The sequence below is a fragment of the Pangasianodon hypophthalmus genome, chromosome 27, assembly GCF_027358585.1.
Source record: "Pangasianodon hypophthalmus isolate fPanHyp1 chromosome 27, fPanHyp1.pri, whole genome shotgun sequence".
Taxonomy (NCBI): Eukaryota; Metazoa; Chordata; class Actinopteri; order Siluriformes; family Pangasiidae; genus Pangasianodon; species Pangasianodon hypophthalmus.
The window spans coordinates 562,562-589,932 of NC_069736.1; the positions used below are offsets into that span (position 1 = coordinate 562,562).

At 38.9% G+C, this 27,371-nt stretch overlaps 2 protein-coding genes across 3 annotated transcripts in view; both read left to right on the top strand.

The window, feature by feature from the left end:
- Positions 1 to 11,568: 11,568 nt before the first annotated feature.
- On the top strand, positions 11,569 to 20,514 carry LOC117596257 (asialoglycoprotein receptor 1c, tandem duplicate 1). Of its 2 annotated transcripts, none has more exons than XM_053230501.1 (9): positions 11,569 to 11,770; positions 12,118 to 12,198; positions 12,727 to 12,810; positions 15,972 to 16,076; positions 16,160 to 16,252; positions 16,424 to 16,495; positions 16,624 to 16,766; positions 16,900 to 17,003; positions 19,835 to 20,514. In XM_053230501.1, the coding sequence occupies exons 1-9, from the start codon at positions 11,704 to 11,706 to the stop codon at positions 19,971 to 19,973; spliced, it is 888 nt and encodes a 295-aa protein (XP_053086476.1). In that variant the 5' UTR covers positions 11,569 to 11,703; the 3' UTR covers positions 19,974 to 20,514. The 2 variants fall into 2 exon arrangements, with proteins under 2 accessions (XP_053086476.1, XP_053086477.1); XM_053230502.1 differs by having other exon boundaries at positions 12,121 to 12,198.
- A 514-nt stretch (positions 20,515 to 21,028) lies between these two features.
- The window catches only part of LOC113531409 (neuronal migration protein doublecortin-like), a 78,811-nt gene continuing 72,468 nt past the window's right edge, over positions 21,029 to 27,371 (top strand). The window contains exon 1 of the mRNA XM_034300791.2: positions 21,029 to 21,162. The gene's annotated coding sequence lies outside the window, so the exon portion shown is untranslated. The remainder of the gene's footprint in view (positions 21,163 to 27,371) is intronic.

Below are 27,371 nucleotides of genomic sequence, written 5' to 3' on the forward strand. Positions count from 1 at the left end.
GACGAACTGATATGGGTTCAGTGTTGGGTGCAGGTATGTTTTCAGGTGAGAGAGGACCATGTTTAGGTACTGGTACAATGGTGGCTGTCTTGAAGCAGGCGGGGACATCTGCCTGGGCCAAGGACAAGTTGAAAATGTCAGCGAAGACCTCAGCCAACTGTTCTGCACAGGCCCTGAGCACACGGCCTGGGATGCCATCAGCTTTATGTGCATTTACCCTGATCATGGTGGAGCACACATCACTGGCGGAGAATGTGAGTGGAAGGTCATCAGGTGGGAACTAGGCTTTGTTTGGTGGTTCTGTGTTACCACGATCAAAGCGAGCATAGAAGGTGTTAAGATCATCTGGAAGGGCGACATCAGTGGTTGAGGGAGTGTTGTTGGTTGGTTTGTATTCCATGAGGGCATGGATGCCTGCCCACATGCTTCGGGGGTCGTGGTTCTTGAAGTCGTCCTCTGTCTGAAGTTTATAGTTGTGTTTAGCTGCTTTTACTCCCTTGTTCAGATTGGCCCTGGATAAGTTGTAGGCTTCACAATCGCCAGATCTGAAAGCAATGTCACGTGCCTTCAGCAGGAGTCAGACATCCTTATTCATCCAAGGCTTCTGGTTGGAGTATGTTTTAATTATTTTATGGGTAGCTACTGTGTCGACACACTTGTTGATGTGATCCAGAACAGAGCTGGTGTAAATATTAATGTCCATGTGGAAATCCAGTGTGGCCTGAGAAGCAAAGGCATTCCAGCCTGTGTCCAACAGCCTACAAAGCTACTCCCTTCCCCCATGTTGGACAATCAGATCATGCATCCCTGTTCCGAGGGGAGTAGCTCTGTAGGCTTTGTAAACTATGAGATACTCTTATGAAGGGCTATTATGAAGAGCAAAATCCTGGCTATAAATTGTAAATTGTGAACATATAAATGCAAATCTGAATATATAAATACAAATCTGAATATATATTGTCTACATCTCAATATAAATATATCTTTATGATCAGGCATGTCAATAGACACGTTTTCTTGTTGAATTTTTTTAATGAAAACTGTAGGCCTATACATCCCGTATACGTACACACACAGGTCTCTTTATACGTAAACATTTCCAGTTCCAAAGAAACTGTGTTCCATTTGTTTCAGGATCAGATTAAATTCATTCTTCTCTGATCCCCAGGTTTTTGCTGGTGTCGGCCTGATCCTGATTCTGGGGAGTCTGCTGGATCGGCTCCATCTCTGCACCATCTGTGCACTTGTGTATAATAAAATTAAAAATAGCTACTTTTATTGTTTCGGCTTTTCCCTCTTTAAAGGATTTTTAGTTGAATTTAGAGGATGTTAGAGCAGGAAAACTCCAAAATATCCTGGACAGTTTATATGATATGAATATATAAATATTCTGTATAACAGCATGAACTATACACTATATCTTTTATTGGTTAGAACGAATTGCTTTTTTTTAATACTTTTTTGTGGCTCCTACTTCTTTAGTGAAGGTGGATTAGAGAGCTCATATTGTTATTTTTTTTTCCATATTTTCCAGAATGTTCTGTGTTTTTCCACATCCTGTTTTGGAAATTCACTGTGTTCTTAGTGCTCACCCTGTTTCCACAGCGTCACATGACCAGTGACCTTTAGCACAAGCAGCATTACACAAACACGGCATTATCATGTCTACTGTATGTTCATCTCTTTATATAGGCAACAAAAGCAGATGTCATCATAAACCTCACACTGCTGTGTTAGCTGTTTGTGGAAAATAATATTTGACACAGAACTTTCACTGAAGTGAAGCCATAATCAGGTGTAATAAAGTACTTTAAACTTCTGCATCCTAATCCAGTTTGTAATGTTCCCTCCTCCATTTCCCCTTACGCACCTTAAAGCATCTTAAAGCCTCCAGTGCTTCGTCAAGTGAAGTTTGTTAGCAAATAAGTGGACATCATTGTACACTCTAGCTGAGGTGTACAGTGGAGGACACCTTTATAAGCGTATATTTACACTTAAATCTAAAACCTTTAAAGAGTTCTTCAGTTGTTCCTCCGGTGCCCAGAATCTTAAAGGTTCTATGTGAAACCCCAGTGGATGGTGACCGTAGGTTTGGGTTTTGCAGGACGAATTTAATAACAACATAACCTGAAACTAAATGAAGTGGAGAAGCTATCTGTGACGAGGAGGAGGGAGGGGCCAGGCTGAGAGGACGCACGCCTGGCACTGAGGTGTGTGATCAGTGGGAGAGAGGGATAGCTGAGCGGCTGGAGACGCCTGAGGGAGAGAGAGAGACGCGCGCATGTTTTATGTTGGTGCTACGTTTGTGCTTTCTGTTATTTTTGAGTTCTGTTTATTATTAAAACTTTACGCTGAAGTTCATTCGGTTTCCGCCGCCATGAAGTTTGCTGCACTATCACACTTGAATTACGCTACACGCTACTATCCGTTAGATTTTTAGAGTAACTCTGTAATCAGCAGCTGAGAGTCGACGTCATACGTCACCCAGCGTACAGTCTAGCAGCTCGCTCCGAGTGCTTTTAGACATAGCTTTGTTTCAGCAAAATTTCCAGCTGAACTACATCTCAAAAACCCCACAGAAGACCTGAAACTCGCCCAAAGAAATGAGCGTTAGAAAATGGAGACACATTTTTCTTCTTTTTCTCAGCCTTCGAGGGGGAAACAAGTATTTCACACTCCTTTCTGATGTACAGACATGATCCACTCCACAATCCCCCTTTCCCAACCCCAATCTTTACAATATATCTTACAATAGAAACGGCTCTGTACATCACACACACACACACACACACACACACACACTGTCTGCACTTACACTCTGCTTTAGTTTGTAGAAATTTATTAGACTTAATTCTGATTATTTTCTATAAAACGAGATCTTGGCAGCTGCAGAGTATTTATAAACTAGTCCAGTCCAGTAACGCTGTAATGAACGGTTCTGTCTGCTGCTCCTTCCTCGAGCACGGGGCAGCGTGATTCCTGCCCCAGGGCCCTCTAATTAGAGCTCATTGCAGTTCCCATGTTTGGCCACTAGGTGCAAGAATAATCACTCTATGGAGTTGAACAGGGCAGTGAACACGCTACACCACCATTACACAACATCCTGAACAGCAACTGAACAGAAAAGTGGCTTTTATCTGGTAAATAGCAACTTAAAAAAATCATTGGTCATGTTGGTCAAGAGGTAATTAATATTTCAATGGAAATTAATGAATGAGGATGTTTTGAAGATGAACATTTGTTGGAGGAGTGATGTAGGTTTATGGTGGAGCTCTGGATCTCCTGCCTCTGTGGATGAGCCGCATGTGGAACCACATTACTGAGAAACCTGAAAGAGCTCTGGTTATAGGTGACTCTATCTTGCGGCACGTGAAATTAGCTAGGCCTTTAGGGGCACCAGCAGCTTTAGTTAGGTGTATACTGGGAGCCAGGGCGCCGGACATAGCAGGTAATCTTAGGGTCTTAGGCAAGCACAGGCTCTCAAAGATAGTTATTCATGTAGGAGCTAATGATATACGCCTTCATCAGTCTGAGGTTACTAAGATTAACTTGGTAGAGGTGTGTAAATTAGCGAAGGCGATGTCCGATGCTGTAGCATGCTCTGGCCCCATCCCAATGCGGCATGGCGATGTAGCTTACAGCAGGTTATGGTCGCTGAACTGCTGGATGTCCAGGTGGTGCTCCGAAAACAATGTGGGCTTTATAGATAATTGGACTAACTTTGAGGGCAAGGCTGGCCTGTTAGGGCGGGACGGTGTCCATCCCACTCGGGAAGGTGCTGCTCTCATTTCTTGCAGCATAGCACATAGTCTCAGAACAGGCCTAGTTAATCGGTGACAATCCAGGGCCAAGGCCAGGGAGCAGACAAGCAGGCTAAACCGACCGTCTGCTAGCTGCACTGAGTCGTCACTTAGGTTCCACCGTATTGAGACTGTGTCTGTTCCCCGAGCTAAACAAAATTATAGACATACTCAGACAGTTTGTTTTAGTAATCTAATTAACATAAAATTAAACCATACCGAATGCATAGCCAGCACCGTTGATCTGAAGCTAGGACTGTTGAATATTAGATCTCTTACGTCTAAAGCGCTTATTGTTAATGAAACCATTACTGATCAGGAGTTTGATGTACTGTGTTTAACAGAAACGTGGATTAAACCAAACGAGTTTGTAGCATTAAATGAAGCTAGTCCTCCCGGGTACAGTTACATACATCAGCCCCGTCTAACTGGCAAAGGAGGAGGCGTCGCAGTCATTTATAATGATAATCTAGCCGTCACACAAAAACCTAGTCATAAATTCAACGCATTTGAAGTTCTTTATTCTAACATAACATACGTAGCCACTAAAAATAAGTCTACCCAGGTGATTCCAGTAATTATTATTTACAGACCCCCAGGGCCATATTCTGAATTCCTGTGTGAATTTGCGGATTTCATCTCTAACCTGGTTGTTTCTTTAGACAAGGCATTAATTGTTGGAGACTTTAATATTCATTTTGATAATCCAGATGACCCTCTGAGAACAGCAGTTGTGTCCATTCTAGATTCTGTAGGGGTTAATCAGAATGTAATAGGACCCACCCATAGTGGTGGTCACACTCTTGATTTAATACTAACATTCGGATTAAATATAGAAAATATAGTCTCATGTCCACAGTCTGAAGCTATCTCAGATCATTACCTCATCTCATTTAAAATGTGTATTAATCATAGTATATGCACCTTGCCACGTCACCGTGTCAAACGTACGTTCACGTCAACAACTGCACAGAGTTTTATCAGTAATCTCCCAGATTTATCAACCATGATTGGATCACCGTCTGATCCCGAAGAACTTGACCAGGCAACTGAATGTTTAGAATCAACGTTCTGCAACTCACTAGATAAGGTAGCTCCACTTAAAAGAAAAATAATTAGGGAGAAAAAGCTAGCACCCTGGTATAGCGATCACACACGAACTTTAAAACAGACCACTCGAAAACTAGAACGTAAATGGCGTCAAACTAACTTGGTAGTATTTCAAATAGCATGGAAGGAGAGCCTATTGAGCTATAAGAAAGCTCTTAGTGCTGCTAGATCAATGTATCTCTCCACCCTAATTGAAGATAACAGAAATAATCCTAGATTCTTATTTAATACTGTAGCAAAATTAACTAGGAATAAGACCACAATAGAAACACGCACACAATCATTATATAGCAGCGATGACTTCATGAATTTTTTCAATGGTAAAATTGAAAATATCAGGCTAGAAATTCAGACTATTAATTTAAAACCGGACAGTTCTATAACTAACCCTGTAGATGATAATATGATAATATTAGATAAACAACTACAACGCTTTAGTCCCCTTGAAGAGACTGAACTAATTTCACTAATTTCATCATCAAAATCATCAACCTGTATGCTAGATCCTTTACCTACTTGTTTCCTCAAACAGATAATTCCTGAAACAATCAAACCTCTTTTAAAGATAATCAATTCTTCCCTTAGCATTGGCTATGTACCTAAATCTTTTAAATTAGCAGTTATCAAGCCCCTGATTAAAAAACCTGACCTCAATCCCTGTCAACTGTCCAACTACAGGCCAATATCAAACCTCCCCTTTATTTCCAAGGTCCTTGAAAAGGTTGTAGCACAGCAGCTATGCTCATACTTACATAGGAATAACATTCATGAAATGTATCAGTCAGGATTTAGGCCTCATCATAGCACAGAGACAGCACTGGTAAAAGTTGTAAATGACTTACTACTGGCCTCTGATCAGGGTTGTGTCTCCTTGCTGGTGCTGCTTGACCTTAGTGCAGCTTTTGATACCATTGATCATGCTATTCTCCTCAATAGACTAGAAAATGTAGTAGGCATTAAGGGAACAGCCCTTTCCTGGCTCAGGTCTTATCTGACTGATCGTCATCAGTTTGTAAACGTAAATGGGGACTTCTCTTCTCATGCTAAGGTAAAGTTTGGTGTTCCGCAAGGCTCTGTTTTAGGCCCACTGCTCTTTTCTTTATATATGCTACCTCTGGGCAAAATTATTCGTAAGCATGGTATTAGCTTCCACTGTTACGCTGATGACACACAGCTGTATGTTTCAGCAAAGCCAGATGACAGACACCAGCTTAATAAAGTTGAGGAATGTGTAAAAGACATTAGAAACTGGATGCTTATTAACTTTCTCTTACTTAATTCTGACAAGACAGAAGTACTTGTACTAGGACCACATGCAGCTAGAAGTAAGCTTTCTGATTACATAATAACTCTGGATGACCTTTCTGTTTCATCATGTGCAGCAGTAAAAGACCTTGGTGTGATTATCGACTCTAGTCTTTCTTTTGAAGCTCATGTAGATAATATAACTAGGATTGCTTTCTTTCATCTCAGAAATATTGCTAAAATAAGAAATATATTGTCACTACACGATGCAGAAAAATTAGTTCATGCTTTTGTTACCTCTAGGTTGGATTATTGTAATGCCTTACTGTCTGGATGTTCCAGTAGATGCATAAACAAGCTCCAGTTAGTCCAGAATGCAGCAGCGAGAGTCCTTACTAGAACCAGAAGATATGACCACATCACCCCTATCTTATCCACACTGCATTGGCTCCCAATCAAATTTCGTATTGATTATAAAATACTACTATTGACCTATAAAGCACTAAATGGTCTCGCGCCACAGTACCTGAGCGAACTTTTGGTCTTTTATGATCAGCTACACCTACTCAGATCAAAAGATGCAGGCTATTTGTTGGTACCTCGAATAATGCGGGCTACAGCTGGGGGTAGAGCTTTCTCATACAAAGCCCCACAGTTATGGAACAGCCTTCCACTTAGTGTTCGGGGCTCAGACACAGTCTCAGTGTTTAAGTCTAGGCTGAAAACATATTTGTTTAGTCAAGCCTTTTGTGAATAGTTTTCTTAGGTACAGGAGCAGGTCTGGAGGGTTTCACAGGCATAGAGTGTTGTGGTGAAATGGGATGTTTGGATGCTGTCGCCCCTCCACTCTCACACGTTCACTCAGGTTTGTCGACGGTGGAGTGGCTGGCTGCCTTATGTCCCAGGGTGCCCTCATGTCTGTGTTAGCTTCTGGCTCTCCCTTTCAGTTATGCTGTCATAGCTAGTCTTGCCGGAGTCCCTGCTTGCACTCTGCATGCAAAGTACATCGTGCTTAACCATTAGAGGACAAAAGCTCACCTAACAATCTCTTCCTTTCTCTCCATCTCTCTCTCTCCCTCACTCTCTGTCGAGCTACACATGCTACTTCTGAGATGCCAGTGATGCCAGTGATCCTGACCCCTTCTGCTCCTCCTCGCTGCCTGACCCATCCTGATGCCCTACTTCTGGTTGGAGTTCTCATCGGTTGAGTTCGCTCGCTGCTGCTGGGGCCCCATATGGACTGCCTGAAGAACTGTTTGGATTGCTGGGGATGGTGCCACCTGGGGGCTGTGGAGATGGCTTGGGGATCACATATGGGGAGCTGCACTGTACTGTACTGTACTGTAATGGCTTGGGACTGCGATTGCTGTAGTGGCTTTGGGGCTGCAGTTGCCACGAGCAGCTTCGTACTCAGGACTCCATCAGTGGACAGTGGATAGATTTTAACCAGCCGGACCTCTTGCAAATACTGTGATGAATTTATTGGTTGCACAATTGCACTATTTGTCCATATAGTACACAATAGAAGGGATTTATTTATAATTGCACTATCCGTTGCACCCAGATGAGGATGGGTTCCCTTTTGAGCCTGGTTCCTCTCAAGGTTTCTTCCTCATATCATCTCGGGGAGTTTTTCCTTGCCACCGTCGCCACTGGCTTGCTCATTAGGGATAAATTCACAGTGATAAATTTAAATATTTACAATATATTTTTGTGAATCCATTTATTTCTGTAAAGCTGCTTTGTGACAATGTCCATTGTTAAAAGCGCTATACAAATAAAATTGAATTGAATTACTGAGTGTTAGTTAGTGGTTAGTGGTTAGTGGTATTTACAGGTTTACAGGTTAGTGATATTTACAGGTTTACAGGTTAGTGGTATTTACAGGTTTACAGGTTAGTGGTATTTACAGGTTTACAGGTTAGTGATATTTACAGGTTTACAGGTTAGTGACATTTACAGGTTTACAGGTTAGTGACATTTACAGGTTTAGAGGTTAGTGATATTTACAGGTTTACAGGTTAGTGGTATTTACAGGTTTACAGGTTAGTGATATTTACAGGTTTACAGGTTAGTGGTATTTACAGGTTTACAGGTTAGTGATATTTACAGGTTTACAGGTTAGTGGTATTTACAGGTTTACAGGTTAGTGACATTTACAGGTTTAGAGGTTAGTGATATTTACAGGTTTACAGGTTAGTGACATTTACAGGTTTAGAGGTTAGTGATATTTACAGGTTTACAGGTTAGTGATATTTACAGGTTTACAGGTTAGTGATATTTACAGGTTTACAGGTTAGTGATATTTACAGGTTTAGAGGTTAGTGATATTTACAGGTTTACAGGTTAGTGATATTTACAGGTTTACAGGTTAGTGATATTTACAGGTTTACAGGTTAGTGATATTTACAGGTTTACAGGTTAGTGGTATTTACAGGTTTACAGATGGGTTATGAAAGGTGTACGCTTGAGGACACCACTCCAGTGGGAAGGTTTGGTACAGTTTAGTTTAGTAACCTTTAGAAAGTCTTAAAATGTTTCTAAGAGTGTAGATGATGATACAAACTCCAGGTGTTAGAGGAAGTGGATGAGAGAGTGATGGAAGCAGAAATGAAACATGAATGCAGTGCAGCAGCTTCCTCTGGTGGTTCATGTGGAAAGTGCTGAAGATAATAAAACTGCATTTGTCTATTTATCACCAAGGCATCTCTCTCTCTCTCTCTCTCTCTCTCTCTCTCTCTCTCTCTCTCAAGGGTTTCTCAAACTCTCTTGTTCCACAAGACATTGTTAATGTATACAGCTATGCTTCCGGATACCTTATTGCTGAAAACCTCTAGGAAAGTGTCATGCTGATGCATGTCTCAGTCTTTTCATTAAAACAGCACCATCATACAAGTTCAAGTTTCAGGTTTATTTGTTGTGTGCACAAAATGTCAGGAACAGTTGTACTTGGAACAGTTTTGTGTGTGTGTGGAAATCTTGATTTCCTGAGTTATTGTGTTTTACTTACTTCCTGAATTATTACTTACACAGAAGTGTTTCACACAAGGGGGAGGCACTTTGGGTTTTTTTAAAAAAGATTTTTTTTAATATTTTTGTGACTTTCTGTTCCTTAAAACCTTTCTAGTGTTTGAAGGAGGATTAATTCCTGCTTAGTGATGTTTCATTATGTTCCACAAAACATTCTGGAACTATAAATACTTTCCACTGAGAGTGCCTGAATGCATTAGGTTTAAAATAAAATAATCGGAGAGAGAAAAAGTGAAGCATATAATACACTGTGTCCCAAAAGTCTCCATACACAGGGGGGAAATTAACACTTTTTTTGTCCTCCAAAATTTTTCATACTTAGTGTATATTATATTATATATATTTTCTCAGATAGTCTTTAAGAACACGTTTGAGAAAAGAAGAAGGTATTGAAATCATTCTCATGGCTGGATCAGGAAGCTGTCTCAAGGTTGCTATGGACTTTCACAGGAAACATGACGAGCACATCACACACACCACACTGTCACTAAACTTACTAACACATTCAGAAAGACAACCACTGACTAAAACACAGCTGATGTGCTGCAGACAAACACAGTCCCCTGCGCATGGAGAGCTGGGACACGCTGTAGACACGCTGTAGATGCATTAATGAAACTCTGCACAGCTACGATTAAAGGATATGTGGATGGATGGGCATTAAATTGTGTGTGTGTTGTTTTTTAAATGAAACATGGTAATAATCAGAATGGGAAATCTATGTAGAACGTTACTGAGTATGCAGAGATGTTTAATGTGTGTGTTCTGTTCATATCATTTGGTTGATAAACTGATGGTGATGTTTATTTTATTAAATTTTTAAAATCCTGTATTATGCTGATTCTGCTAGAAATAAAGTATAAAATGTTATGTACAGTTAACTGGTGTTTTTACTGTGATTTTACCTTTTATTTGTTCATATTGAAAATATTTGAGAAAAGCTTGGTTATGGTTATGAATGTGGAAAATACTGAAGATTCTTTAAAGCCTGTTATTGTTGTTATTGCTGTGAGAAATAAATAATAGAAATGTGTCTCAGGACAGATTCTTAATGTGTAGTTAATTTTACTCACTCGACTGTGTACTTACAGTACGAGAACATGATGCTGATGGATTTGGAGAAGATTATTTGAAGTCCTGTTATTGAAATTTGGTTTATTAATGCCATAAATAAGTACGTTACAAACCGAACTTAAACTAAACCGAAATTAAAATGGTTTTCAGTCAGTTTTAATAAAAGGTTAAGGCTTGTGTATGTTTAGACATTTTTCCTTCATATGTAGATATTTAACACATTAAATATTTTACAGAATTTCAGAAATGTGTTGTGTGTTTTGTATATTTATATTTATTTATTATATATTTTGTTTATTAATGGAAAGAAAGAGAAGCTCATTTAGAAATCATGTGGAAAGTCTCCCAATATATCCAAGTTACAGAATATAATTCATAGTCTTCAGTTCAGGAAATTTGAAACTCTTTAATATGGTTTGTTTTCCAGAATCTCAATTTTAAATTAAATCTCAACACGGGATATATTATAAATATAAATGAAATATGTATGGTTACATTTTCACTTGTGGTATGAAACGTACAGTTTATATACAGTGTTCTGTAGGTTTTGATTAAAACAGTGGTGTGAGCTTTAAACTGTGAATTGTCCCGAGTTACTTAAAGTTACTCAAATTTATCAAATTAGTTATTAGTCACTTAACTAAACTAAACTAATCTAAACTTTGGGTTCATCGATGTACACTGTGTATGAAAAGACTATTAATAATGTAAATGGTCTTTATTAATAAGTCATGATGTTGATATTAATGAAATAGTTGAGCATTAACATCATGATGATGAAGTTAATAAGATGTTCATGCTTGACTATTATCATTAATAACTGTTTGTGTTTGACTCAGAGGCTGTTCATGTAAACACCTCACGTTAGTTACTTCATCCTGATGAAAACATTAGTTATTTCTTTTTTGTGGATCTTATAGTAAAGTGCAAACCCTCTAATGCAGAAGTGTGTGTTTATCAGGAGAGAAATACAATTTAAAGTTGATTTCAGTATAATAGTAACCGGAAGTTAGTATCTAATACTAAACTAAGCTTTTCAGCCATCAATAAATGATTTAGAAATGCTGCAGTATATAACACACACCCATGCCAGCCAATCAGAAATGAGTAAATTCAGTATCCGTGGTAACCTCCTGATCTACTGATATAAAACTTATAAAAAAGGTCATAAGCAACATTTTTGCTTCCTTATTTTCATTCTAGTTAAATATAGAAACTTTTACCATCAGATTTTTGTGCCCATCAGCATTTGACCATGAAAGAGGATGTGAAAGATCTTCTGGTGAATCTGATAAATATTTGGGGAATATGAGGAGCTTGTGTCAGTGCTGAAGGAGCAGCTCTGACTCCTGCGTTACGAGAACACACCACTGTCTGTAACCTCATCAGAAAGTCTGAATTTGTCTATTTTTAATGTGTATTTCTTTTTATCTAGCACGAGATAATGACTAATGAATTTCAGAGCATGGTGGTGGAGGAAGCAGAAGCATACACCAGGATGGAGAAAAAACGTAAGTGGGAATTGAGCTAATTATAATCCTGCTTTATTATAAGATGAAAAGTCCAATATCTGAGAGAAAATAAATCAGAGTCTTAAAATACTTTCAGTTACAGCACACCTGCTGTCTTATCAGGTGAATCCGATAACAGTTTTATTTTTTCCTTCCTTCATGACGCACAACTCTCACAAAACATTGCAGATTTAATTTATTGTATCTGCAGCAGTTTTTGTTCTCATTTCAGTGCTTGTAGCCAAATATTTTCCTTCACGGCTCTATTTTATTGAGCAATTTTTTTTTTTTTTTTTTACATAACATATATTTTTTTTCTGTAAAGTAAATTAATGTGTGTTTTTCAGCAGCTAATGGGAAGCTGAAACCCCTCCTGCTGCTGGTGGCTGCTACACTCATCATCATGATTGTTATGGTTTTTGTCGTATGTGAGTATTTCTATTATTATATTTCCATTAATTTTAAACTGTTATTTTACAAAATAAACTGGGTTTTGAGTTTTTGATCAGATTCGATGACGCAATTTTTTTTAATGTCATTTGTTTATTTGTAGCCTAGTATAAATGTTCAAAAAATGATTAATTATTTAAAAAATGTACAGTGAACAATGTACAACATAAAGTATAACTTATTTAACTTTTGTGTGTCTTTTTACAAAAAAAAAATGTAATTATAAATTTGAAAATATTTTAACATTTTGAATGTTTATACAAACATTATTTATATTTATATATATTACATTATTTGCTGTGAGGTAAGGAAATTGGCTCAGTTGGATTCATGAGGTTTAATTCAAAACTTAATTCAATATCTGTCCATCCCTCCATCCATCTCTCTGTCTTTCTCCCTGTCTGTCTGCCCATCTATCCGTCTGTCTGTCTGTCTGTCTATCTATCTGTCTGTCTTTCTCCCTGTCTGTCTATCTGTCTATCTGTCTGTCTGTCTGTCTGTCCCAGTTTGTTACCAGCAGAGGAAATTTGCAGATTTGGAAAACTCCATGAGGAATCAGAATTGTTCTCTAAAGTTTGAGATGAATGCAGGTGAGTCTCACACCTCTGTCTATTTCTATTTACTGTATTTACAGTGTGTAGGGTGTTTGGTGATTTGGAGCACAGCCCAACCTGATTATCATTTATACAGCAGTCACAGTTCAACACACACATATTAACACGTGTACTGGTGACTGTGGATGATTCGTGTGTAAGTGTTTAAGTGTTTAAGTGTGTAAGTGTGTAAGTGTGTAAGTGTTTAAGTGTGTAAGTGTTTAAGTGTGTAAGTGTGTAAGTGTTTAAGTGTGTAAGTGTTTAAGTGTGTAAGTGTGTAAGTGTTTAAGTGTGTAAGTGTTTAAGTGTGTAAGTGTTTAAGTGTTTAAGTGTGTAAGTGTTTAAGTGTGTAAGTGTGTAAGTGTGTAAGTGTTTAAGTGTGTAAGTGTGTAAGTGTTTAAGTGTGTAAGTGTTTAAGTGTTTAAGTGTGTAAGTGTGTAAGTGTTTAAGTGTTTAAGTGTGTAAGTGTTTAAGTGTGTAAGTGTTTAAGTGTGTAAGTGTGTAAGTGTTTAAGTGTGTAAGTGTTTAAGTGTGTAAGTGTGTAAGTGTTTAAGTGTGTAAGTGTGTAAGTGTGTAAGTGTTTAAGTGTGTAAGTGTTTAAGTGTGTAAGTGTGTAAGTGTTTAAGTGTGTAAGTGTTTAAGTGTGTAAGTGTTTAAGTGTTTAAGTGTGTAAGTGTGTAAGTGTTTAAGTGTTTAAGTGTGTGTTTAAGTGTGTAAGTGTTTAAGTGTTTAAGTGTGTAAGTGTGTAAGTGTTTAAGTGTGTAAGTGTGTAAGTGTGTAAGTGTTTAAGTGTGTAAGTGTGTAAGTGTGTAAGTGTTTAAGTGTGTAAGTGTTTAAGTGTGTAAGTGTTTAAGTGTGTAAGTGTGTAAGTGTTTAAGTGTGTAAGTGTTTAAGTGTGTAAGTGTGTAAGTGTTTAAGTGTGTAAGTGTTTAAGTGTGTAAGTGTGTAAGTGTTTAAGTGTGTAAGTGTGTAAGTGTTTAAGTGTGTAAGTGTTTAAGTGTTTAAGTGTGTAAGTGTGTAAGTGTTTAAGTGTTTAAGTGTGTAAGTGTTTAAGTGTGTAAGTGTTTAAGTGTGTAAGTGTGTAAGTGTTTAAGTGTGTAAGTGTTTAAGTGTGTAAGTGTGTAAGTGTTTAAGTGTGTAAGTGTGTAAGTGTGTAAGTGTGTAAATGTGTAAGTGTGTAAGTGTTTAAGTGTGTAAGTGTAAGTGTGTAAGTGTTTAAGTGTTTAAGTGTGTAAGTGTTTAAGTGTTTAAGTGTGTAAGTGTGTAAGTGTTTAAGTGTTTAAGTGTGTAAGTGTTTAAGTGTGTAAGTGTGTAAGTGTTTAAGTGTGTAAGTGTGTAAGTGTGTAAGTGTTTAAGTGTGTAAGTGTGTAAGTGTGTAAGTGTTTAAGTGTGTAAGTGTGTAAGTGTTTAAGTGTTTAAGTGTGTAAGTGTGTAAGTGTGTAAGTGTTTAAGTGTGTAAGTGTGTAAGTGTTTAAGTGTGTAAGTGTGTAAGTGTGTAAGTGTTTAAGTGTTTAAGTGTTTAAGTGTGTAAGTGTGTAAGTGTTTAAGTGTGTAAGTGTGTAAGTGTGTAAGTGTTTAAGTGTGTAAATGTGTAAGTGTGTAATTGTGTAAGTGTGTAATTGTGTAAGTGTTTAAGTGTGTAAGTGTTTAAGTGTGTAAGTGTGTAAGTGTGTAAGTGTTTAAGTGTTTAAGTGTGTAAGTGTTTAAGTGTTTAAGTGTGTAAGTGTGTAAGTGTTTAAGTGTTTAAGTGTGTAAGTGTGTAAGTGTTTAAGTGTGTAAGTGTGTAAGTGTTTAAGTGTGTAAGTGTGTAAGTGTGTAAGTGTTTAAGTGTGTAAGTGTGTAAGTGTGTAAGTGTTTAAGTGTGTAAGTGTGTAAGTGTTTAAGTGTTTAAGTGTGTAAGTGTTTAAGTGTGTAAGTGTTTAAGTGTGTAAGTGTGTAAGTGTGTAAGTGTTTAAGTGTGTAAGTGTGTAAGTGTGTAAGTGTTTAAGTGTGTAAGTGTGTAAGTGTTTAAGTGTTTAAGTGTGTAAGTGTTTAAGTGTGTAAGTGTTTAAGTGTGTAAGTGTGTAAGTGTTTAAGTGTGTAAGTGTGTAAGTGTTTAAGTGTTTAAGTGTTTAAGTGTGTAAGTGTGTAAGTGTTTAAGTGTGTAAGTGTTTAAGTGTGTAAGTGTGTAAGTGTTTATGTGTTTAAGTGTGTAAGTGTTTAAGTGTGTAAGTGTTTAAGTGTTTAAGTGTTTAAGTGTGTAAGTGTGTAAGTGTTTAAGTGTTTAAGTGTGTAAGTGTGTAATTGTGTAAGTGTTTAAGTGTGTAAGTGTTTAAGTTTGTAAGTGTGTAAGTGTTTAAGTGTGTAAGTGTGTAAGTGTTTAAGTGTGTAAGTGTTTAAGTGTGTAAGTGTGTAAGTGTTTAAGTGTGTAAGTGTTTAAGTGTGTAAGTGTGTAAGTGTTTAAGTGTGTAAGTGTGTAAGTGTATAAGTGTGTAAGTGTGTAAGTGTTTAAGTGTTTAAGTGTGTAAGTGTGTAAGTGTTTAAGTGTGTAAGTGTTTAAGTGTGTAAGTGTGTAAGTGTGTAAGTGTTTAAGTGTGTAAGTGTTTAAGTGTTTAAGTGTGTAAGTGTTTAAGTGTGTAAGTGTGTAAGTGTTTAAGTGTGTAAGTGTGTAAGTGTGTAAGTGTGTAAGTGTTTAAGTGTGTAAGTGTTTAAGTGTTTAAGTGTGTAAGTGTTTAAGTGTGTAAGTGTGTAAGTGTTTAAGTGTGTAAGTGTGTAAGTGTGTAAGTGTTTAAGTGTTTAAGTGTGTAAGTGTTTAAGTGTGTAAGTGTGTAAGTGTGTAAGTGTGTAAGTACAGGTTCTGTGGATGTATTGCAAGTTCTGAACTGGATAAAAACACGGCAGAACTGAAAAATTTGGTGTCGACTCTAAACCTGACTTTGAGCACTTCCATAACAATCAACTCAGTCTTTATGGGGAAATAATCATTATTATTATTATTATTTTATTTGAGGAATAAAAGTGAAAGAATATAAAATTACTAGTATAATTTATACATAAACACTTCTTTAGAAGAATGTTTAACTCTTTATGGTGCACATGGTGTGCAGACTGGACTGGGTTTTATATAATATGAAATAATTACTTTTATTTTTCACCTTCATGTTGTATTTTACTTTTAGGAACCCAGACAAGGACATTATCTGATATTCAGACTTTGATCAATACTCTCAGCTCCTCACTCCGCTCGCTTTCAACCAACCTGGAGACCAAGCTGCAGGATATGGGTGAGTACTGTATATGGGTATGATTTATTTAACCCCTGTGCTTCTTTATATCAATATTTCTACATTTTATTCTTTTTTTAAAGACTCTCAGAGGAACATGCTGTCAGACATAAACACTTCTGTTTCTAATCTCGCTTCTTTTGTAAACTTTCTGTCCTCCAAACTCCAAAGGACAGGTGAGCAACTACCTCCTAATAATAATAATAATAATAATAATAATAATAATAATAATAATAAATGTTGTTACATTTTATCCTGGATTTCAAGTACAAGAGTGAATTTTTTCTTCTACTTTCTTAATTAAGGTCCATTATAAATTTGTGTTTTTTTGTGTTCCTGCTCCTCAGATCAGCGAGTGATGAAGCTTCTGTCAGATCTGAGTGATTTAAGGACTGAACTGGAAAACAGCAATAAAACCAGTGAGACACAAACACAATAACATTAAAGGAGAAATTCAGCTGAACGTGAAACTCCACAATGTAGTAGTCACTCAGGGGTTAATGATGGTGCGTGTGTGTGTGTGTGTGTGTGTGTGTTGTCCCCTCAGCTCCTCTCTGTAAGACTGGATGGATTCAGTTTGAGTCCAAGTGCTACTTTTTCTCTGAACACTTCAAGACCTGGGACGGAGCCCGGAATTACTGCAGGAATGAAAACGGCATGCTGGTTAAAGTGGAAACAGAGGAGGAAATGGTGAGAAACACACACACACACACACACACACACACGCACACGCACATATGCACGTCCTTATTAATTTCAAATAATTCATAAAGTGTTGGAGAAAAACCTCTCTCTCTCTCTCTCTCTCTCTCTCTCTCTGTAGAACTTTTTGACTCGTAGTCGGAAAGACTACTGGGTGGGACTGACGGATGAAACCACAGGAGAGTGGAGATGGGATGATGGATCACCTTTTGTCAGGAATTCAGAGTGAGTTTATTTGTTTTTAAACAGAAATCTGTCTAAATGTCCTGTCTGATTTACTCTCAGTCAATCAGAACACATCCTACTGCTCTTGGCAAATCACTACACATTGTACTGCTCCCGACCAATCAGAACACACCACACTGCTCTTGGCTAATCGGAACACACCACACTGTACTCAGCCAATCAGAATACACTGTACTGCTCTGGTACTGCTCTCAACCAATCATAACTGTTCTAACACACTGTACTGCTCTTGTCCAATCACAACACATTGAAGTGCACTCAGCTAATCAGGACACACCGCACTGCTCCTGACCAATCAGAACACACTGTACTGCTCTTGACCAATCAGAACACACTGTACTGCTCTCGGCTAATCAGAACACACTGTACTGCTCTCGGGTAATCAGAACACACCACACTGCTCTCGGCTAATCAGAACACACTGTACTGCTCTCAGCCAATCAGAACACACTGTACTGCTCTCAGCCAATCAGAACACACCACACTGATCTCGACTAATCAGAACACACTGTACTGCTCTCGGCTAATCAGAACACACTGTACTGCTCTCAGCCAATCAGAACACACTGTACTGCTCTCAGCCAATCAGAACACACTGTACTGCTCTCAGCTAATCAGAACACACTTTACTGCTCTCAGCCAATCAGAACACACCACACTGCTCTCAGCCAATCAGAACACACCACACTGCTCTCAGCCAATTAGAACACACCACACTGCTCTCAGCCAATCAGAACACACCACACTGCTCTCAGCCAATTAGAACACACCACACTGCTCTCGGCTAATCAGAACACACTGTACTGCTCTCAGCCAATCAGAACACACTGTACTGCTCTCAGCCAATCAGAACACACCACACTGCTCTCAGCCAATCAGAACACACCACACTGCTCTCGGCTAATCAGAACACACTGTACTGCTCTCAGCCAATCAGAACACACTGTACTGCTCTCAGCCAATCAGAACACACCACACTGCTCTCAGCCAATCAGAACACACCACACTGCTCTCAGCCAATTAGAACACACCACACTGCTCTCGGCTAATCAGAACACACTGTACTGCTCTCAGCCAATCAGAACACACTGTACTGCTCTCAGCCAATCAGAACACACTGTACTGCTCTCAGCCAATCAGAACACACCACACTGCTCTCAGCCAATCAGAACACACCACACTGCTCTCAGCCAATCAGAACACACCACACTGCTCTCGGCTAATCAGAACACACTGTACTGCTCTCAGCTAATCAGAACACACTGTACTGCTCTCAGCCAATCAGAACACACCACACTGCTCTCAGCTAATCAGAACACACTGTACTGCTCTCAGCTAATCAGAACACACTGTACTGCTCTCAGCCAATCAGAACACACCACACTGCTCTCGGCCAATTAGAACACACCACACTGCTCTCAGCTAATCAGAACACACTGTACTGCTCTCGGCTAATCAGAACACACTGTACTGCTCTCAGCCAATCAGAACACACTGTACTGCTCTCAGCCAATTAGAACACACTGTACTGCTCTCAGCTATTCAGAACACACTGTACTGCTCTCAGCTATTCAGAACACACCACACTGCTCTCAGCCAATCAGAACACACCACACTGCTCTCAGCCAATCAGAACACACCACACTGCTCTCAGCCAATCAGAACACACTGTACTGCTCTCAGCTAATCAGAACACACTGTACTGCTCTCAGCCAATCAGAACACACCACACTGCTCTCAGCCAATCAGAACACACCACACTGCTCTCAGCTAATCAGAACACACTGTACTGCTCTCAGCCAATCAGAACACACCACACTGCTCTCAGCCAATTAGAACACACCACACTGCTCTCAGCCAATCAGAACACACCACACTGCTCTCGGCCAATTAGAACACACCACACTGCTCTCAGCTAATCAGAACACACTGTACTGCTCTCAGCTAATCAGAACACACTGTACTGCTCTCAGCCAATCAGAACACACTGTACTGCTCTCAGCTATTCAGAACACACCACACTGCTCTCAGCCAATCAGAACACACCACACTGCTCTCAGCTAATCAGAACACACTGTACTGCTCTCAGCCAATCAGAACACACTGTACTGCTCTCAGCCAATCAGAACACACTGTACTGCTCTCAGCTAATCAGAACACACCACACTGCTCTCAGCCAATCAGAACACACTGTACTGCTCTCAGCCAATCAGAACACACTGTACTGCTCTCAGCTAATCAGAACACACTGTACTGCTCTCAGCCAATCAGAACACACTGTACTGCTCTCAGCCAATCAGAACACACTGTACTGCTCTCAGCTAATCAGAACACACTGTACTGCTCTCAGCCAATCAGAACACACTGTACTGCTCTCAGCCAATCAGAACACACTGTACTGCTCTCAGCTAATCAGAACACACCACACTGCTCTCAGCCAATCAGAACACACCACACTGCTCTCAGCCAATCAGAACACACTGTACTGCTCTCAGCCAATCAGAACACACTGTACTGCTCTCAGCCAATCAGAACACACTGTACTGCTCTCAGCTATTCAGAACACACTGTACTGCTCTCAGCTATTCAGAACACACCACACTGCTCTCAGCCAATCAGAACACACTGTACTGCTCTCAGCCAATCAGAACACACCACACTGCTCTCAGCCAATCAGAACACACTGTACTGCTCTCAGCTAAGTGAACAGTGACGGCGTTTTACTGGAGAATATCTTTAGTGTGTATTTAGTGTGTAACACTTTTGTGGGTGTTTTGTGTAGAAGAGATTGTGATGATTTTATTCGTTAGGTGGTGGGAGGAAGGTCAGCCGGACAACTGGGACGGTCACGGTTTGGGAGGAGGAGAGGACTGTGCACACCTGACAGTAATTAGGAAACTAAACGACAATCACTGCTCTATACAAATGCGATTCATCTGTCAGATATAAATGAAGACCTTTTGTTCTGGTTGGCTTGTTTATAATTATTAATCACCTTTATATGTTAATGTCTCTACTCAGAATGTAACAAAATAAAACACAACATGATCGAAGACACATTTCTGTTCCAGATGTGCAGGTTTGAGCTGTTTAATAAAATAAAAGTGTTGTTTGTGTTAGAGTTTAGCAGTGATGTTGGTGTTAATGTTAATAGAATCTCATTTCCTCCAGAGATCTGCTCCTGATTTACTGAGAACATGAATAAAGAGAGGATTTTACTTATTCCGGGGTATAAAATCTAATAAACACCCCACTTTACCACAGTGATATTACGTCATGTGTTACGTCATCATTTTTATTGCAGCTTTCTCGTTATTACTCAGCGGTTTTATTTTGTCTGTGTAATGCCCTCTCTCTGTTTTATTTATCTGAGCATGCAGCTCCTCATCCTGAAGTGACTTTCACACTACAGCACTGCAGCTGCTAAATTAATTTATTCACACTGACTCCGCCCACAATCCTCCAGAAATCCTGTTTATTCACAAACCTTTAATAAAGTCACGTGACCTCGCGTTTCCTATATGTGTTTTTACTTTAGTGAAGCTGAATAAAAAATGAATAAAATGCTCAGGTACAAAGAGGAAATGTAGAAAATATAAAACGCAGGGTTCATTTACATATTTACAATTTATTTTGGTTTAATTTAATTTGAATCTATTTGTTTCTGTGAAGCTGCTAGTGACAGTGTTAAAAGCTCTATACAAATAAAACTCAACTGAATTCAATTAATAATAAAAGTCGTGGTGGTTGTAGCTCCCCCTAGTGGCCACTGCATAACACCTTATAGCAGGAGTAACAAAAGGTTTATCTCTCTCTCTCTCTCTCACTCTCTAGAGAGTGCATAAAATTGGTTAAAACTGTTATTATTGAGTAAAGTTGTTGAGGAAATGTATCAGGTAATAATAATAATAAGTTGCCCAATCAATGAGCCTCACGTGTCAATCAAGCCTCTAAAACACAGACTCCGCCCACAGGTTTATCAGGCCAAACAAACAAACAAACAAAAAGGATTTACTATTTCAAAGAATATTTGTAAAAAGCTGAAGGTCCTGAGGACGTGGCCAGTCCAGCACAGAGTCCAGCACAGAGTCCAGCACAGAGACTGTGCACTTTGTTTCTTCAGCACCTGTAACAGCAGGTAAGCTTCATGCTAATGTTCATGCTAATGTTCGTGTGTTTGTTAGGAGCACACTCAGTGTTTGAGTGGACTGTACAGTATTCCTTGGGCAGGAGAACTCTGTAGCTCAGTGTGCCTGTGATGTTGGTTTGCCTCCATGTTTGAGGTTTAGTTTATTTCCACTGAACGTGTGTGTGTTTTATTTCCACTGAACGTGTGTGTGTGTGTGTGTGTGTGTGTGTGTGTGTGTGTGTGTTTTATTTCCACTGACTGTGTACAGTGCAGATCTGAAGCTAACACTGATGCTGAGGGTTGGTGTGTTTGTATCTTTATTCAAGCTGATTAAGATTTAAACTTTATATTTATTTACTGAAACCTTATAAATCTGTTCTGTGTTGTTCGACCACATCACTGTGGCAGGCTTCAGTTTCCAGGATTACATGTTTGGTGTAGTTTAACTCTTATTATCTGATTATTTTTATCTTTAGTTCATTTTTATAGAACAATGTTACCATGTGAAAGCTTGATCACATTTAGAGAAATACCGACTAACACCAGAAGGTGGCAGTGTGCTCCATTTCTTCTTATTAGTATTACACTGGATTGTATTTCTCAGAACTACACACACAAAAGTGTAAAATAAATCAGCTCCTTCTGATCAGATGAGCAACAGTGACCATTCTTTAAACCATCATCATCATTAAATCACATCTCTCTCTCTCTCTCTCTCTCTCTCTGTTTTCATGTGCTTTATTGGCATGACAAATATTTGTACATTTGTATTGCCAAAGCAGGTAGAAAGGAAGGTATAATGTAAAAACAGAAGAAATAAAATACTAATAGATTAAAATAAACAAAAATAATGCATAAATTAAGGACAATATAAAGGCACTATACACAGAATAACTGTAAAAAGAAGGATAAAATGAGTAAAATTAGAGAAAAAAGGTGAATTTACTAATAAAGGTAAGAAAAAATATAAAACAATAATAAAGAAGAGCAATTAAACAATAACTCTCTCTCTCTCTCTCTCTCTCTCTCTCTCATAGAGGCTGATTTTTAGCATCTCGAAAGCAGTCACACTGATTTAAATAGACAACATTCGGGGGGAAAAAAACAGAGAAAGTGGCACAAAATCATTTGACAGAAACAAAATAATGATGTACAGATATTTAAATGATTGAATCTGGTACAGAGTCAAACAAGAGAAACAGAAAAAAACATTACAGAGAGTAAAAACAGTCAAGATAAAAGCCTGTGACCCAAACACTGGTGTGAGAGAAGCGTTTAAGCAGAATTTATTCTCACAGTAAAAGTCAAGAAAACTCATTCGGAGTCATTCCCGGGAATGCTGAGTGTGAGGTGGGAATGAACCCTGGATGGGACGCCAGTCCGCTGTTAAGCCCCAGACAGACACACATTCACACTGAGGGCTGGTTTAGCTTAGCCTGCTGGCATGTTGTTAGGAGCTGGGAGGAAACCGGAGAACCTGGAGGAAACCCGGGTCTCCGTATGTGACGTGACAAAGATAACGCTGTGCTACCTTTCTGCTTCCTGCTCTTCCTCGGAGTCCCGCCTTCCCCAAAAGACGGAATGTTTATGGAGTTAACACTCCCAGAAATTTCACCTGGACTCTGGGGGGAAAAAAACCCCATGATTACACTCTCTCTCTCTCACTCACACACACACACACTCACACACACACACACACACACACACACACTCAGGTGTTCATTTCCCCACCATATTTAAGGTCATTCCTGATAAGCAGACAGGAGAAGGCCAGACGTCCTGAAGGATTATTCATGTTATTTGTTTTATATTCTTGATGTTGATCATCACTCATATAAATACGAGTATATATTTTAAATATTCATATTAATCATATTAATATTACAGTTTACAGTAAAATAATAAAACTCTGCTAAGTCGTGCACACTCACGCTACAGGAGGAAAAAAACGCCGCATGCTGATTGGCTGCGAGTGAAAGTTAATTATTAATTATTCATCTGCGTGTAGGTGATAAATTTAAGAGATTTTTTTCAAAGAAAGAAAACGAGACAAACAGTGAGCAGGGTGAGTGTGTTTTAAATAATAATAATAATAATAATAATAATAATAATTTGTTTTAATTAAATAAAGTTTAGGATTAAAGGTACAGTAATAATAAATTAGAACTAAAGTAATATTATATATCATTCTTATATGTTGTGTGTTATTGCATCACTGAAGTATAAATGTGTGTGTGTGTGTGTGTGCACTTGAAATGAATTTTCAAAGAAAGAGAAAATTCTCATAATAATACTTTATTTATTGACATTTTGATCCCCTCTCTCTCTCTCTCTCTCTCTCTCTCTCTCTCTCTCTCTCTCTCTCTCTGAGTTGTGATGTCAGTAACTGATATCTTTCTCTGTGTGTGAAACGGAAACACAGAGATGATGTCGTTGCTGTTGTTACGGTTCAGAAGTTCGGCTCAGATTTTGTTTATTTATGTTTACGGTATTTGGCAGACGTCTTTATACAGACTTACATTTCTCACAGTTTATAAAAAAGAGCAGCTGAGGGTTAAGGGCTTTGCTCAGGGCTCCAGCACTCACAACCTTCTGATCAGTAATCAAACGTCTTAACCGCTGAGCTACCACTGCGTAGTTACAGTTTATCAGCTAACACACACACACACACACACACACACACACACACACACACTCACACACTCAGGTGTTCACTTCCCCACTATAATCACAAAACTCTTAAAAAATTATTATTATTTTTAATCACATTTTTAAAGGCTTTGTGCTTGTATTGGATTCCTGTTAAAATTTCACAGGATAAAAAGTCTGCTGTTGTGAGAGAACAGCCAGGTGTGTGTGTGTGTGTGTGTGTGTGTGTGTGAAGCTTCACACCTGCAAAGGTGACCGAGTGCTCATTGGTGTTAGTGTAACATCCTGACTCATAATGTTCTAAAACACACACACACACACACACACACACACACACACTAAATAAACCAGCAGCTGTCACTTTTGTACTAAACCGTTTAATCTGTCCAGCTGCCTCGTTTTCTCGTTTATAACCGTCTGTGAACATTTAGTTTCGGCACGAACGCGACATGAACAGAATGAATAACAGGAATAAAAGTTATAAATGTTCACTTGATGATGTTTTCTGTTTTGTCAGTTTGTCAGTCTGGTTTTGTTTATGCTCACACACAGTGAGTTAGAAATCACAGAACCGCAAGGTTCTAACAATCTTTTGGACTGTGACTGAAGAATGAAATTCTCTGATGTGTTTACATTGTGCTCTGTGAGAAAAATCCTCTTTACTGTTAACATCGTATTCACACACTGAACAAACCAGAGCTGCTGCTGATATGAAGTCTCCATGTCACATCTTCTATTCTCCACATTCATGGTTTCATCACTGAGCTGAGAACCGAACTGTGAGGTTCTCCTTCAGAACAGTTCCACACACACACACACACACACACACACACACACGGACACGGACGGAATAGGGAGAAGGGAATGAGTAGGGAACAGGGAGAAGGGAATAAGTAGGGAATAGGGAGTAGTTAATAGGGAATAGGGAGAAGGGAATAAGTAGTGAATAGGGAATAAGTAGTGAATAGGGAATAGGGAGTAGTGAATAGGGAATAGGGAGAAGGGAATAAGTAGTGAATAGGGAATAAGTAGTGAATAGGGAATAGGGAGTAGTGAATAGGGAATAAGTAGTGAATAGGGAGTAGTTAATAGGGAGAAGGGAATAAGTAGTGAATAGGGAATAAGTAGGGAATAGGGAGTAGTGAATAGGGAATAAGTAGTGAATAGGGAATAGGGAGTAGTTAATAGGGAATAAGTAGGGAATAGGGAGTAGTGAATAGGGAATAGGGAGAAGGGAATAAGTAGTGAATAGGGAATAAGTAGTGAATAGGGAATAGGGAGTAGTGAATAGGGAATAAGTAGTGAATAGGGAATAAGTAGTGAATAGGGAATAGGGAGTAGTGAATAGGGAATAAGTAGTGAATAGGGAATAAGTAGTGAATAGGGAATAGGGAGTAGTGAATAGGGAATAAGTAGTGAATAGGGAATAAGTAGTGAATAGGGAATAGGGAGTAGTGAATAGGGAATAGGGAGAAGGGAATAAGTAGTGAATAGGGAATAAGTAGTGAATAGGGAATAGGGAGTAGTGAATAGGGAATAAGTAGTGAATAGGGAGTAGTTAATAGGGAGAAGGGAATAAGTAGTGAATAGGGAATAAGTAGGGAATAGGGAGTAGTGAATAGGGAATAAGTAGTGAATAGGGAATAGGGAGTAGTTAATAGGGAATAAGTAGGGAATAGGGAGTAGTGAATAGGGAATAGGGAGAAGGGAATAAGTAGTGAATAGGGAATAAGTAGTGAATAGGGAATAGGGAGTAGTGAATAGGGAATAAGTAGTGAATAGGGAATAAGTAGTGAATAGGGAATAGGGAGTAGTGAATAGGGAATAAGTAGTGAATAGGGAATAAGTAGTGAATAGGGAATAGGGAGTAGTGAATAGGGAATAAGTAGTGAATAGGGAATAAGTAGTGAATAGGGAATAAGTAGTGAATAGGGAATAGGGAGAAGGGAATAAGTAGTGAATAGGGAATAAGTAGTGAATAGGGAATAGGGAGTAGTGAATAGGGAATAAGTAGTGAATAGGGAATAAGTAGTGAATAGGGAATAGGGAGTAGTGAATAGGGAATAAGTAGTGAATAGGGAATAAGTAGTGAATAGGGAATAGGGAGTAGTGAATAGGGAATAAGTAGTGAATAGGGAATAAGTAGTGAATAGGGAATAGGGAGTAGTGAATAGGGAATAAGTAGTGAATAGGGAATAGGGAGTTATCTAGGACACAGTGTTCACCCCAAACGCCTCCACTGTTGAATGAATGTGTTTTCTAATCATGTCTGAATTTCAGGGTTGATGTGCTGTATCTCTCTCTCTCTCTCTCTCTCTCTCTCTCTCTCTCTCACACACACACACACACACACACTCTCTCTCTCTCTCTCTCTCTCTCTCTCTCTCTCTCTCTCTCTCTCTCTCTCTCTCACACACACACACACACACACACACACACACACACACACACACACACACACACACACTGATAGCTTGTCACCTGTACTGACACGCTCTCCATTCACTGCTGCTATAAATAAATGAACCACTTACAGTGAGAGCACACACACCTGAGGCACACACTCACTCACACACACACACACACACACACACACACACATATACACACTCGCCTGAGGAATTTTGCATCTGCAAGCCACCTCAATTTCCACAGAGAGTGAGACAGTGTTCATTATTCTGTATACTGGGAGTTTGTTATAGAGTGTGTAATATGTTTCAGTGTCACACAGCTGCTGAAGTGTGTGTGTGTGTGTGTGTGTGTGTGTGTGTGTGCAAGTGCCAAAGTGCTGAAGATTTTCTGCAGCCTGAAAATAGCACAATATCGACTCGTCACACTCAGCCACCTCTTCACACACACACACACACACACACCCACACCCTTAGTGTCACACGCACATTCCTATGAGGCTATAGCAAGGATCAGGTCAAAGGTCAGGGGTTAAAGGTCAAAGCAATTGGTAACATTAGAGTGTGTATCATGTGGAGAAGGTTCTCTGACCTTCTCTCTTTGTGTGTGTGTGTGTGTGTGTGTGTGTTAATGCTTTGTTCAAAGAGGCGCAAAATTGAATTTAAAACTGAGAAACTCAGAACACAGGATCTGAGCGCTCGTATTTTTATTCCTCTGTTTGATGGAATGCAGAGTTTATTATTTATTTATTATTTTCAGCTGTAATCAGTTTCATTTGGTTAACAGCAGGTGTGTGTGTGTGTGTGTGTGTGTGTCCTGAGCACTGTAGGAGAAATATTAACCAGCCTCAGTTTTACTGCTTTCCTCATTAAGAAACATTGCGCTCAGAAATGTTCAAACTTTTATTGGAACGAAAACCAGAGACCACGTGATGAAGAAACTGCGGGAGGAAGAGAATTCGGTAGTGATGAAGGAAATCCTTAAAAAGTTTATTTTCAGCTTTTCAGGGCACACAGTAATAAATCCTAGTGTGTGTGTGTGTGTGTGTGTATATATATATGCATTTGGTACTGAATTACGTTTCCAGCTGCGCTGCCAGGAAGTGTTTATTTATTTATATCATTTATAAGAAACTTATTTTATTTTCCCTCTAATGAGTT

Coding starts and splice junctions, on each gene's coding strand:
- LOC117596257 (XM_053230501.1), top strand. CDS start 11,704: ATGACTAATGAATTTCAGAGCATGGTGGTGGAGGAAGCAGAAGCATAC. Junction 16,077..16,159: donor GACCAAGCTGCAGGATATGG/GTGAGTACTGTA, acceptor CTTTTTTTAAAG/ACTCTCAGAGGAACATGCTG. Junction 16,253..16,423: donor CTCCAAACTCCAAAGGACAG/GTGAGCAACTAC, acceptor CCTGCTCCTCAG/ATCAGCGAGTGATGAAGCTT.